The sequence below is a fragment of the Halyomorpha halys genome, unplaced genomic scaffold (assembly GCF_000696795.3).
Source record: "Halyomorpha halys isolate HHAL.00 unplaced genomic scaffold, Hhal_1.1 Scaffold889.1, whole genome shotgun sequence".
NCBI lineage: Eukaryota > Metazoa > Arthropoda > Insecta > Hemiptera > Pentatomidae > Halyomorpha > Halyomorpha halys.
In genome coordinates, this window is record NW_027105736.1 from 301,780 (window position 1) to 314,875 (window position 13,096).

The 13,096-nt window shown below is 38.6% G+C and overlaps 1 protein-coding gene across 5 annotated transcripts in view; it reads left to right on the forward strand.

Moving 5' to 3' along the window:
- The window catches only part of Mgat4a (alpha-1,3-mannosyl-glycoprotein 4-beta-N-acetylglucosaminyltransferase a), a 325,867-nt gene that overhangs the window by 299,785 nt on the left and 12,986 nt on the right, over positions 1–13,096 (forward strand). For all 5 annotated transcript variants that reach the window (XM_067053479.1, XM_067053471.1, XM_067053472.1 and 2 more), the window contains exon 3: positions 8,514–8,795. In XM_067053479.1, coding sequence (XP_066909580.1) covers positions 8,514–8,795 — 282 coding nt within the window. The remainder of the gene's footprint in view (positions 1–8,513; positions 8,796–13,096) is intronic.

Sequence of the window (13,096 nt, forward strand, 5' to 3'; positions counted from 1 at the left end):
TACTGCTCCTTGAGGGAGTCCCTGTTTTACTTGCTTGAATCCTGATGTGTTTGCCCTATACCTCACAGAAATATGCCTTTGGGAAAGGAATGATTTGATCCAGTCCATCAGTTCTCCATCAATTTTCATAAGGGCTAATTTGAGTATTAGCTTATCTCTCCATACTCGGTCAAATGCTGATCTGAATGATCAATGAAGACAGCTAGCGTACTTTGATATTTCTGAATATCAGTTCAGTAAGTTCACAAACTTTTTAGTGAACTATTCAAACCAGTTGGTGAATTTTTTAAATATACGATCTCAAACTATTGTGAATTATTGATTCCCGAAGCTTAGGAAAACTATATTTATTAATTAATATATTTATTAATAATTAAATTTAAAAATCACAAAGTTCCATTTGTTGGCAGTTCTCAAAAAATACTGACTAAACATGTTAATGCATCACTCATGTTAATCAGCACTTGCCTCAAGCCCTCTTTAAATTGTGCTCCAGAACCGACCTAAAATCAGCCAAAAATTTAAGTCAAGATTTGGCAGCTAATCTAAATATCCCATCTATCAAAACGATTAATTAATTAAAGCTCTAATAATAATAGCATAAGTACATCATTAAATTCCCCGTCAATGGAGCTTGTTTTGTGAACTAGTACCCCATTGGATGTAACCGACGAAGAATTGGAGAGAGAAATAAATACTTTATTCATTCATACTGCCCAAATACATCGAGTTGCTACATTACATAGCATACTGATCAATCCGTGACTGGACAAATATAAATTACATATTTTTACATGATATACTATAATAGATAGATAACATTTTTTTTTCTTCTACAGTTTTCTGTTCTCTTTTACAATTAATACCAGTCTACAAACTAACTACAAGTTTTTCGATTTATTCCTTTTTTTTTTCCTTTTATTTCACAGCCCCTATTTCATTTGATCAACAAATTCCCCTATATAACAAATATTAAAATATTTAAAAAAATAAAGCAATAACTAAAACAACAAATAAGATATGCGATGCATGCATGCCATCCCACTTCTGGATAAAATCCCATACTCATTAATTTCCATGCATGTGGTGGTGTATGATTCCCAGGGAGTCGAGTATTATATTCTCTGTCAACCTAGTTACGTCCTGGACATCGACTCCGAGCTCCTCCATGAAGCTCCTAGTTGTGCTGGGAATCGAGCAGAGGCCTCTCACGTTGAAGTCTCGTTCTCCGAAGCCCTCACGGAACTTCTCCTTGAGGAAAGGGATACATTTATCGTAGATTTCCTTCTTTTCCCTATCTACCTTATTTGCCTGGTGAAGGTCGTTATTTTCATATCTCACGGTGGGATCCAGAATGATTGCCGACTTCCCCTTCTTAGGGAAAGCAACAATATCCACATATCTTGTGGATCCATCCGTATCTACGCAGTAGACCTCGTCAAAGCAGGCAAAATCTCTTTCTTTTAGGAGCTTCATTAACTCGTATTTCACTCTATGATGTCGGCGTGTTATGAGGAGGGAGTTGTTGGGGTATTTCCCCAGTACATATGCTAGTGTTTCCGGCTCTCTGTTGCATTTGCGACAGAGGAACCCAACTTCTCTATCCTGTCTGCTAACACCTAGGACTCCACGTTGGGGTGCATAGTTTATATTCAATTTCAGGGCATTGGACCATTCAGACCCCGTAAGTATTTGTATATTGTATATAAACTTATTTACTCTCGGGGTCTCTTTGAGATGGCGTGCTCCAATGCCCTGCCACATGCAGTTAGCCCATTCCTCGAACGCATTTTCACGTAGCGACTGTCGTAGAGCTTTCACACTCCGATGTCCCTGATCAACGCCCAATCTATCGGCACATTCTGCGATCTCAGCTGAACAATCGAAAGTGGGCTGGAACAGAGCATCGGGTACATTTGACAGCCGCTGAGCAATTTAACCAGTGTTGTAGGGAAGCCTCCCATTGGCAGCGGATCAAGCCTAGACCTCGGTACCTCCTCGGAGCATACAATATCGCCGAGGAGGTGCTCGCAGGTTAATGGCTTTAACACTTCTGCGAATCATTGTGTCGATGACATCTAGGATTTCAGGACGTAGCTTTGTGAGGGGAGCAGTCTGGAGAGGGTATGTAAGACCCGGGAACATGTACTGGTTGACAATGTTGACCTTCTACTCAGGCTTAAGCAAGCACGAGGCGACAGGCTTATCCAAATTCATATTCAACTTTGTCACTGAATCCTCGGTGAACTGTAGCTCTCCCGAGAATCTGCATCCTATTTATTTTATGGTATCTCCTTCTTTCATTGTTAGGATGCTATCTTCGTTCTCGAGGGAGAGCTTCGTTGATTCCATGCCCACACTCTTTTGAGGATTCCATGCCAAACCGATTTCTTTGAACGTCCTCTGTACGCTATCAATTACTCTTTCCGCAGCAACCCTCTCGCACGCTCAAACCACCTGGTCATCCGCGAACCCTGTGGGGACCACACAACCTTGGTCGCCATTGAGCTTATATTCATATTTACTTACGAAGCTTTGCTCACACAGGTCGCGGTATAGATGGTCTATGGCCAGGTTGATTAGCGAAGACGACAAGGGGCCGCCTTGAGAAACTCCACGCTTTACTCTGATTTGGCTTGTTGAGTGGGCAGCTACATTTATTTTGATGTTGTTCGTAGTAAGGAGAGCCGAAATCACATTTCTAAGATCCGGCGACACACCCCTCGCCTTCAGTGAACTCACAATATGATCATGGCCAACATTGTCAAAGGCACCAACAACGTCGAGAAATACCACCGCGCAATTACTTCTTGCATCTTTCAAAATCGTATCGATAATTCTCGCATTGACGTGTGCTCCCGGAAGGCCCTTTATAAAACCCCTTTGATTTCTGTGGAAGGTGACCTGTTTCCTCAGTTCACAATCAAGCACCTTCTCAGTATTCGCACGATCGAATATATCGCAATCGGCCCCCAGGATGATATATTATTTGCATCTCCTTTGTCTTTATAAATCAAAATCGTGCGCCCCGCCTGAGTGGTTCTGGTACATAGGCCACCTTCAGCATTATCTCCCCAATTCTCTTAATTACATGGACTATGTTAAAGAATTTTATTGTGCGGATTAAAACACCATCCGGCCCCGGCGATGTATCTAAAGAAGTAGATTTTATGGCTTTCCGTATTGATTCAGTTTCTACTGAGATCAAATCCGGGATCGGGGCCTGTTCTTCATACTCCACACGTGCTGGGGGCCTGGCAGTTCCGCATTGACCGTCCTTAGGAATATTAGGAACTTGTCTACGGCCACGTAAAAATCCGCAGTATTCATGGTATTTTGCTCATGTAGGCTTTTGAAAGTAGCAGACCATTTTGCAATGTCTTCCTTTATCTTAGATTTTTCTTCCTCTCCATTTTTAGGACCTATTACATTACTAATTATTCCCCTCAGTGTGTTGTTATTAGTCTCCCTGGAATGCTTCTTTGCGATATGGGTTCCGAGGCTTCTTTCACCCTTAAAAGAGAGTCCACAGATAGGACAAACCTTATCCTGAGGGCATGGGCTTTTGTCTTGTCGGCCGCCCGTCTTCGTGATGCTGCCTTGGGCTTTCGGTCGACGAGGAAGAACATCTTCAATGGAGATAGTCTTTCTTAAAACTACCCCGTCATATATAAAAACCTTCTCCAAAAGTTAAGGGATAATTTTAAATTATGCTTTAGAGATATTGAAACCAAGATGATTCCAGAATGGAATATCGTACCACATGCTGCAAGAGTTAAAAATATCGAGAGCCATTTACCAGATGAAGTTATTGAATTATCAGTTCACCTTTAGGTAATGATGGTTTTAGTTCTGAGGACATTTCGGATAAATACGAACATTACGCAAGAATATCCAGAACTTAGTAATGGGGCGCTTCTCTTCTTAAATTTAATCCCAAGCTCATTATGATTCAATCAGGTTTCGGTCATGATAATTAAATCGATTTTATCAAAGCAGAAAAATAAATTGAATATGGAGTTCCAAGGTAATTTAAGATACTAATTAATAAAGAAATTTTCTAACAAAATACCACTCAAACACACTCACATATATGAATATGCTAGAAACACTTTTTTTCCTTTCTTTTTTTTTAGAGAGGTTCCATAATAGAGTAAGCAACTTATACCTGGTCGAAGATCAAAACTTAGGGGCTCTTTGGAACTTAGAGTCAAATTCCTGCTATATGTTATGAATTCCATGATTTATTTAAGCATTTCCAATAAATGTTCCTCAAAACATTATTAGAATTATTGTAGCCCTTCTTCGCTATGTGGACCGAAAATAGTCTGCGGGGTATTGAGAATATTTATCCAGGCCCCTCTGTCAAGCCCCTCTTGAGTTAACTGGAGGATAACTTTGAATAATGGAAATCTTGTTTTTCTTTCCAGAAGGAAAGGGGATTTTCAGGTTGGCAAAAATACTAGGAAGCGAGAGGATTTTCTCTCTGGCCAGAATTAGCGTGCACTTGAGGAGGGGCTAAAGCTTTATATTTCTGATGTTTTTACTTCTTCTATTTAAATTGGCAATTCTGTTATTCAAAAAGCATTATTGGTTTTAAACTTTAATTCCGTGATTTAAAATTTCCTACTTTTTTTCCATTAGGTTGCTATAAAAAAGATTTGTGTGTTTGTTTGAACTACTTTTAACCAGTTTTACGTAACCTCTAGAAAATTTTAGGAATGAAAACTATTCTTATCGGAACTATTATGTGTTTTAGTAGAATAATTGTGAGTATAATCCTTAAAGAAGCCCTAGAAAATATTTTTATCTTTTCAACCGGTAGATTAAGATGAGCAGTAGGTCAAGCGTTCTGACTGTTCAATTCATTCTTTCATATAGGAGTATACTTACTTCATATACTTGCTTCAAAATAGGCACCATCAGGATTTAGAAGAATCGTCTAATTTTTCCAGGGCGGGTCTTTATAATTACGTAATTGACCCGCCACATCGACCAGTTATGGGATAGAGCAACGTCACCAGGAACTGAGCTCATGTCTAGCCCCGACCTGGAAGACTACCAATCTATGAGCCGGGAATCAATAATTCAAGATGCGGAAATAGCTAGGAGTCAGCAATAGTCTCGTGCTCCTTTAGGAGAGTACCTCAATTTAAAACATCGAATTTTTAGGTTATCTACAAAAACTAAGGAGTACTTCATACTTTTATTGCGTGCACTTCAAACCTGATAGACAGAGTTGATTTTCATTGAAATCCGAATTTCATTACCGAAAGAGTAACAACCCCCTTTCTCGCAAAGTATAATAGGTTCCTCATACCTGTGGGGATTAACAATCCCTTGGTCTCCTGAATTCATTATACAGTGCAGGTACACCACAACAGAAGAATTTACTATACATATACATAAAAACTAAGAACAATTACACTACATACTTCAGGATCATCTCTCATAGGAAGTCTCAATACCGGAAACATAACCGGGAACCAGTTGTCTAACTCTGAGGTTAATGGTGCCTTCCTTGTTCGGCCATACACAAAAGGCAGTTCAACTAATGCAAAGTTATTTCAGCAATTAAACCTTGGATGATTTGTGGAACCTATACAGAGACAGAAGCGTCTCGGCACTGATGGCTAGGACCACTTCCATGCTGTAAGGCAAGTGGATAGAAGAAAAAGAGTAAATTGTAAAAAGGATATCTCCTAATTTTAATTTAGCAAATCTAACTAAAGCGAAACAAGATGCTATGCATTTAGAGGCCCTGTGCAAACCTTTCTTGTGAAGCACCTGCATATTATCAATCCAGTCTTGTAGTTTTAGCCTCTCCCCCCGCCCTATTAAAGACACTATACTAATAGGTGCAATGTATAAATCACTTTATTTCTATTCTATTACATTCGCTGATGTAAAAGTTACATGTTTTTAACCTTCCTAAGCTAAAAATATTTTGCGGTCCCCTTGCTGGCCTAAAAACATTCGTCTACCGAACCGAAAATTATCGACACAATTATTCCTAGAGAGGTTGAATATGCAGGAAAAGAATAAAAAAGCATACTAATCAAATGCTGGAATGTAAAAAGTATAACTTGAAGAATGTTACTTTTTCTTGGGACACCCCCGGCGTATGTTTGGACCACTTTGAAGACCTCTGATATATTACAAGCCACAGTACTTTATATGTTTTAAGCCATGATAATCAATTCTCAGCATGGGTATTTCAAGTATTGAAAAACTTGAGTCAAAAGTAGATTTTTGTAGGAGGCATTTGAAAGGAGCTTCAGAGCATTCTCCTTGTATTGCGTCTTTTTCGCTCATCCTACTGGTACTGTTCGAGGTGTATTAGATTCGTTTGTGGTGAGGCAACTCACCAAGTACATGAGGATGCATGTAGTGCTAAATTCACCTTCAAACTAGTTATCATTTGATATCTATGAAGACGATGCATTCATTTATCGTTGACGTATCAATTGACATTGAGATGGTGAGTGCACATAAAAAAAGAAAAATTTGATGGAAAACAGGAGAATTATTTCATCCATCGTGTTCGTCATGATATTTTGTAGAGTGTGCGATTTATTTTACGAGGTAAACTTCATGAAGGGATTTAGGAAGATTTGATACAACTGAAAATTTATTCTAAAGACTCCGATCTTGAACATTTCAAAAAAGAACGAAAGAAGAATGAGAGGTATTTGTCTCCAAGGATACAAAACGAATTTATCTCTTTATGTGAGAATGTAGTGAACAGCATCAAAATCAATCAAGAGGGACAGAGCAATGCAAGAAAAATTGCCAGTGCCATAAGACGACCAGTTTTCATTATTTGTGCCTGCATTATATCCAAGTACTCGCCTCTTCTGCAACTTAGTGAGTTTTTTGTAAGGAAAACAATTAAATCTTCTCCAATGTGCCAACTACATTGAAACTGCATAGCCGACCGTTAAAAATCATCGAGAAACTGAATGGGAATGATATTTATGAAACTGCCTAAAAAATCTTAGGCGAGTTGGATGTAGAGAGAGCTATGGATTGTCGGATATCAGCACCATCGCTCGAATCCCTCCTGAGTAGTATTGGAAACGATCAATCCTGATTACTTTTTGACTCTTTTTCTGCGGCCCTGACTAGCAGATTTTCTGAAAATAGTCAACAGGCTTTCTCCCTCTATTCACTTCACCCTATTTCATGTTGTTTTCAATAGCAAACGAGCTGAAACTACAAACTAAAATGTTTGCAAAGTTTTAACGCTTTGATGAGGACCAGCTCAACGTCGAACTTCAACTGTGTTACAAATACTGGGTTAAAATAAAGGACAAGAGCGCCGAATGTGGAGGCTAAGTCAACAAAATTGTCAAGAATGAAAGATCTTGAAATCTTATTAGGGAAGCGGGTCGCTTCTATCCGAACATCAAAAACCCCTTATGATTGCAGTCACTTTACTATGACCACGACCTGCTCGGTGAAGAGAACGTTCCGCAGCACGTCAAAACGTGGACACGGTCCGCGTTCGTTGGGAGAGGATAAGTTGAATGGATTGTGTATGCTCAGCATACAGCAACATTTAGTTAAATAAAATAAGGCCAGCTGTAATCGTATAAGAGTTGAATAATATTTTTGTCAGCAATCCCGGAATGCTGATGCTCTCATAACAAACCTTTTCATCGCTTCTTATTTTTTGTATTTATTGTGTGTGTGTTTGTATTTATGTACAACAATTAAGTTTATGCTCGATTTTCAATAATTTACTGTCATTATAGCTAATAAAAATTTAACAAGTTATGATTGGATTGTATGAATTAGAAATACAATGGTAGAGGGTACTTCTTGTAATGCAGAATCACATATCTTTCTTTTACACAGCGTTTCAGAATGGACTACATATATGTGTGTATGTGCGCGGGAGGAGGTGCGTGTGTGTGACTATGGTGAATCTCTTCACTGGGTTCCAATGCTGGTCTGAGAGGAGCATATAGCTCACCACGTTTTCTGGAGTAATTCGTCCTCCACACACTCTCTCCAATTCATTTCTTTCTGTGTGTGTGTGTGTGTGTGTGTGTGTGTGTGTGTGCGTGCGTTCGTGTGTGTAATGGGCTGAGGCCTGCTTCCCCTTTGCAAAATTCTGGAGATTACTTTTGGACATCAATCACAGTAACTGAGAACGCAGAAGTTTATCGTGTTTCATTACAATTGAATTCAAAATATTTCTCTTCAATTTATGTTAAGTAGTGAAGAGGGTGGGAGTTGTGCCTATTTCTTTCAAACTAGTGCTTTTCCATTTTTATCCTTTCTTATTTTATACATTTATATAATAAAGCTCAATATTTCATTCCTTTATTCTTATTAATATTCTGTTACATCTGATCTAGAATAAAGATTAGAATTTATTTTTATCTATTTATTTGTTTGTCCTATTAAGCATAGTAACCTTTTCATACCCAAATAATTATAAAAATAACCATCTTTGTTAGAAGACCACATTATGTAGCTAACCTATTTTGACATAACTGTTCCAGACTTGAGTGGTGAAGAGGCACTGGTGGAGAGGATGGCGGAGCTTCAGCTGCGCCTCCAACACTTGGATGCTCTGTACAGGGCCAGGGAGGAAGATGTGAACGTGCTCTCCCAACACTTGGGCCAAGTCCTGGCTGGAGAGACCAATGTCAGTGAGGCCAGGGGGCTGCTCAATACTACGGGCCTCCTAAGGCCGCCTTCTGCATACCACTTCTTGCCCCATCTCCTCTTGGGGCAAAGCCCCCTTAGGCCAGCTTACTGTCTATCTAAAGGCAGGACAGGAGGTATGGTTACTTACTCTTCAACAGTTAAATTGTGTCCTGAAATTTTTTATCATAATGGCTTACAGAAATGCAGATCAAAAGGAGTTTCATCCATCATTCAAAACTAGTTTCATCCACCTCACATTAAATTGTAAATCATTTAAGAGGCATTGTTAACCATACTGAACTATTGGGGTTTTGTTAGATGGCTTTTAAATAGTTTAATTTATTTTTGTTAATCTAACTCATTAATTATATCACTTATTTTTTGGTTTAAAAGTTATCTTATTTTCTTAAAATAGATAGACATTACAAACTTACTTAAATATGTGTTGTTACTGTATTTTGGTACTTTAATAATGTATTTATATTTTGGTAATAATGCTTGTTCAGAATTAGTATTAAAATTTGTCTAAGTGTCTCTGTTGTGGTACTTTGTTATGGGTTTCTTGTAGCCCCCGTCCTGTTTCCTTCTCTAAGTTATATCAAGAAAAAATGTATTATTAAATATTACTATATTCAAGTATATCTATCCCATAACCTATGCCCATTTCTTGGCTATATCAATAGAAAATTTATAGTTAAAGCTTTAATAATTTTAAAATGTTAAATAAATAAATATTATTATGAAAGGGAGGGAGAGGTATCTTTAAATTGTTCTTAGTTGGGTAATTTCCACTGCTAATTTATAAAAAGTTATCAAACATCTATTCCTCACTATTAAAAAAAATTAAGGAATAAATAATTCAGTTTGAATATCTACTGTTTGCCTAATGAAAAAACAATAAAATTAAAAATGATTTCAAATGTAATGGAATTTCATATTTTATGTGTAATATTATGTTTTTGGAACTTCTTTTATCAAAATCTTTCTAATTATTTTTTCATTATCTATTTGTGATTCATTACTACCTGAAGTGATTGACAAACTCTAGTATGTACAAATTTTGACATCATCATTGCATTGGTCCGTTAGTAATTAAAGAAATAAAAATAAAATAAATTGTTAAATTAAGTTTAAAACTTGATAAAATGTAAAAACTCTTCTAAATTCATTAAATATACTCGAATATATACACCAACATAAAAATATATACGTGGTGATTTATTATTTCATATGGGTTAAAATTGACTTTCTTTTTTTTCTGGCAAAGAAGCACTGCGGCCACAGAGGGCCTATTGTACGCCATCCCTCCTCTGCTCAAAACAGGCCAATTCCCTTTGCAAATCTGGACACTGTGTAAGGATCCACTGTCTTCAAAGTTTGGGGCCCAACATAAGATCCTTACCAAAGATGAGGAATCGTGTTCTTGCTACTATATCACATCTACAAATGATGTGGTGAGTAGTCTCTTCATCCTTCCTGCAGAACCTGTGGATAAGGGACTCTATCAATCTCATTTTATAGAGATGCTTATGTAGCTGACAGTGTCCTGTGTATAGGCCTGTCACCCATCTTGAAATACTTCTATCCATGTTAAGAAGACAATTACTTATATTCAGCCAGGATCCCTTGAGGAACATTTTTGATTGTTCCATTCCTCTGGTATTCCTCCAGAGTAACCCAGCCTTGCTTTCAGCAATCATTTTGATGTGCCTCTTCGCATGACCAAGACTAATCCTACATGTGGGTTCAGGTGTAAAAGGAGCGGACCCAGATCTTTTCCTTGCTAGGTACTCCACTCACTCATTACCTTTAATGTCTTTATCTTCATGCACCCATTCCACCCGCACCTTGTTGGCCAAGGAGAGAGAGTTCAAGTTAGCCTTACACTCCTCCACCAATTTAGAGCGGGTTACATAGTTATCCAGCGCATAAATGGCTGCCTGACTATCCGTGAAAATTGTAATTAGCCTTTCCCTCGTGCCGTCTTTTATGCCATCTGTAATTCTGGGAACAGACATTTATTGCTAACTCCTCAGCCTGGAATACTGTGGAGTGTTTTCCTAACGAGATGGATCTGCCTTGATTAGGCATATCCATCCTCCATATTCCTGCTCCAGATCCTTGTTCCATTAAGGATCTGTCTGTATAGCAGTTTACTCCATTGCACGGCTTGTGTGGGCTAGACCCTTCAATCCTCACACTATGGCAAGTGTCCTTATATTTCTTCACCTGCTGATCAGAATGCCTAGCCAGGATCCCATTTTCATCGATCCCCCTGAACAGTCTACCATGTCCCTCATAGGTTAAGGAATGGTAGTTCGTTTCTGATTTCGCAAGCCTATATGCAGAACTAAGAGCTTGAGCCTCAATCTCTATGTGCAGAGGTGTAATGTTCAGAAGAACCTCCATCGCTGCAAAAGGAGTAGTGCTAATGGCACCCATTATCATGAGACATGCCAGTCTCTGAAGCTTGGGATTTCCTGGTCGTACCCCTGTGCCACCATACGACAGCAGCATATAGGACAATGGGTCTTATCGCTGCCTTGTACAACCAATATATAACATTTGGTTTAAGGTCCCAGGATTTATCTAGGGCTCCTTTACATGCCCAGAGACACCTCAGTGCCTTCATACTGGTCCTTTCAACATGAAGTTGCCACTTCAGTTTACTATCTAGAGTAACCCCAAGTCTTCACTGCAGAATCCCAATCATTCACTGTTTAGATACGGCGACCTGATTGTGATGTTCCACTTCAGAATTGGTGAACCCCCCTTCCACTCCAACAGCACCTAGCACTCCCCTTTCAGAGTTCCTCCATAGAATCCTATTGTGTGTGTGTATATATATATATATATATATATATATTTAACAGTTGATTATGGGGTGTATATGTAGTCTCGTACAAAAGACACCCCTAACTATATACAATGTTCTTATTAAAAGAAAATAAATAGATAAGAATAATGCTTCTTAATAAAAGAGGAGAGTAAAATTAATAACAAAAAATAATGATATTGGTACACTTAAATAAAACAAACAATTGCCCTCTAATAGTAAAAAGAAACAACTTAATTTGAAAAAGGGACGAGAGAAGAAAATAGAAAAAAAAAATAATAATAATGAATAAATAAAATGAATAATAATAAAAAGTAAAATAGAGGTAGTGTGACTATGAATTAATTTTATATTTATTAAAATTTATAACAGAATGTCCTGCAGCAGTTTGGGCTTCAGTCTTCGGGTTCAGGTTGGGTTTCCCAGGTTGTAGGTCACTGCTTCTTTAACTGTCAATAACTGGAAGTGGAACTTCATGACTGTTTGATGTAATCCTCTATTGACTCCATATGTAATTCGCGATGGAATTGGCTAGGTGTTCCTGATTGTCCCTGGACAGTTCTTGACCTCTTCCTCGAGTTGAGTACAGTAGGAATCCCAATTCGTCAACTTTGGATTCCTGTACACCAACTCAGTTATGTCACATGTTGACAAGTCATACATGATGAACTGATGGTCTGAGCATGACTCTTGAAACTCATCCGAGACATGCCAGTTCTTAATCATCAGGCCTACTCGATAAGTGGCTATAGTCATATCTATGACTTCTGCCCTCAAACTATTGACAAAAGTAGCCTTGCTACCTCTGTTGAGGACCTCTAAGTCATGCCCTAGAAGATACTCTAAAAGAAACTCACCTCTCTGGTTGGTTTTTGTGCTCCCCCAGAGCCAATGATGAGCGTTGGTGTTCAAGGAGGCCACCACCTTATCCTTCCTAGCCAGCCCATCCGCCAACTTCCTCAAGGCCGCCATTGGAATGGTCTCCTCATAGGAGAGATAAACAGAGGCAAATATCTCCTCCCTATGAGTTCCCTCTTTGAGGGCCAAATTCGCTGCTGCCAAGTCCCTGAAACATAAGTCCCAAAGAGGCAGCAAATTGAGTTTACTCTTATACTCTTACTCTCCCTACGCTTAGCTTGGGTGTTAAAAGGGCCCGCCATTACTGTCTTATTGACAGGCATGAGGGACTCCCGCCTCTGTCATTCGCGAGCCCCATCAGACTCCCCAGGGGGCACCACGCGGAGGTGACAGTAGGCGTTGGCTGGGATAGGGAGAACTGGTAATCCTCAGACAGTGAGTAGGGCACTCTGGTTCATCTGAAAAGAGTGGGGGAGACACCTGCACCCATCTCCCTTTCTAGTCCTCCTGTTGCCCTACTCATTAGCCCCCTAAAATTGACTTTAACACAATCCCTAAGACTATCTACGATTTTAAATATAATTAGAAATTATAATCATTAATTCTAATCATCATTCTCTGGATGAAGTTCAATAGGGAAGGTTTGTTGATTATTTTTTTTACTCATTATACACATCAAATAGAATCACCACCAACATTTATCTTTCCAGTTTGAAAACTCCACTAATTAATATGAATTTA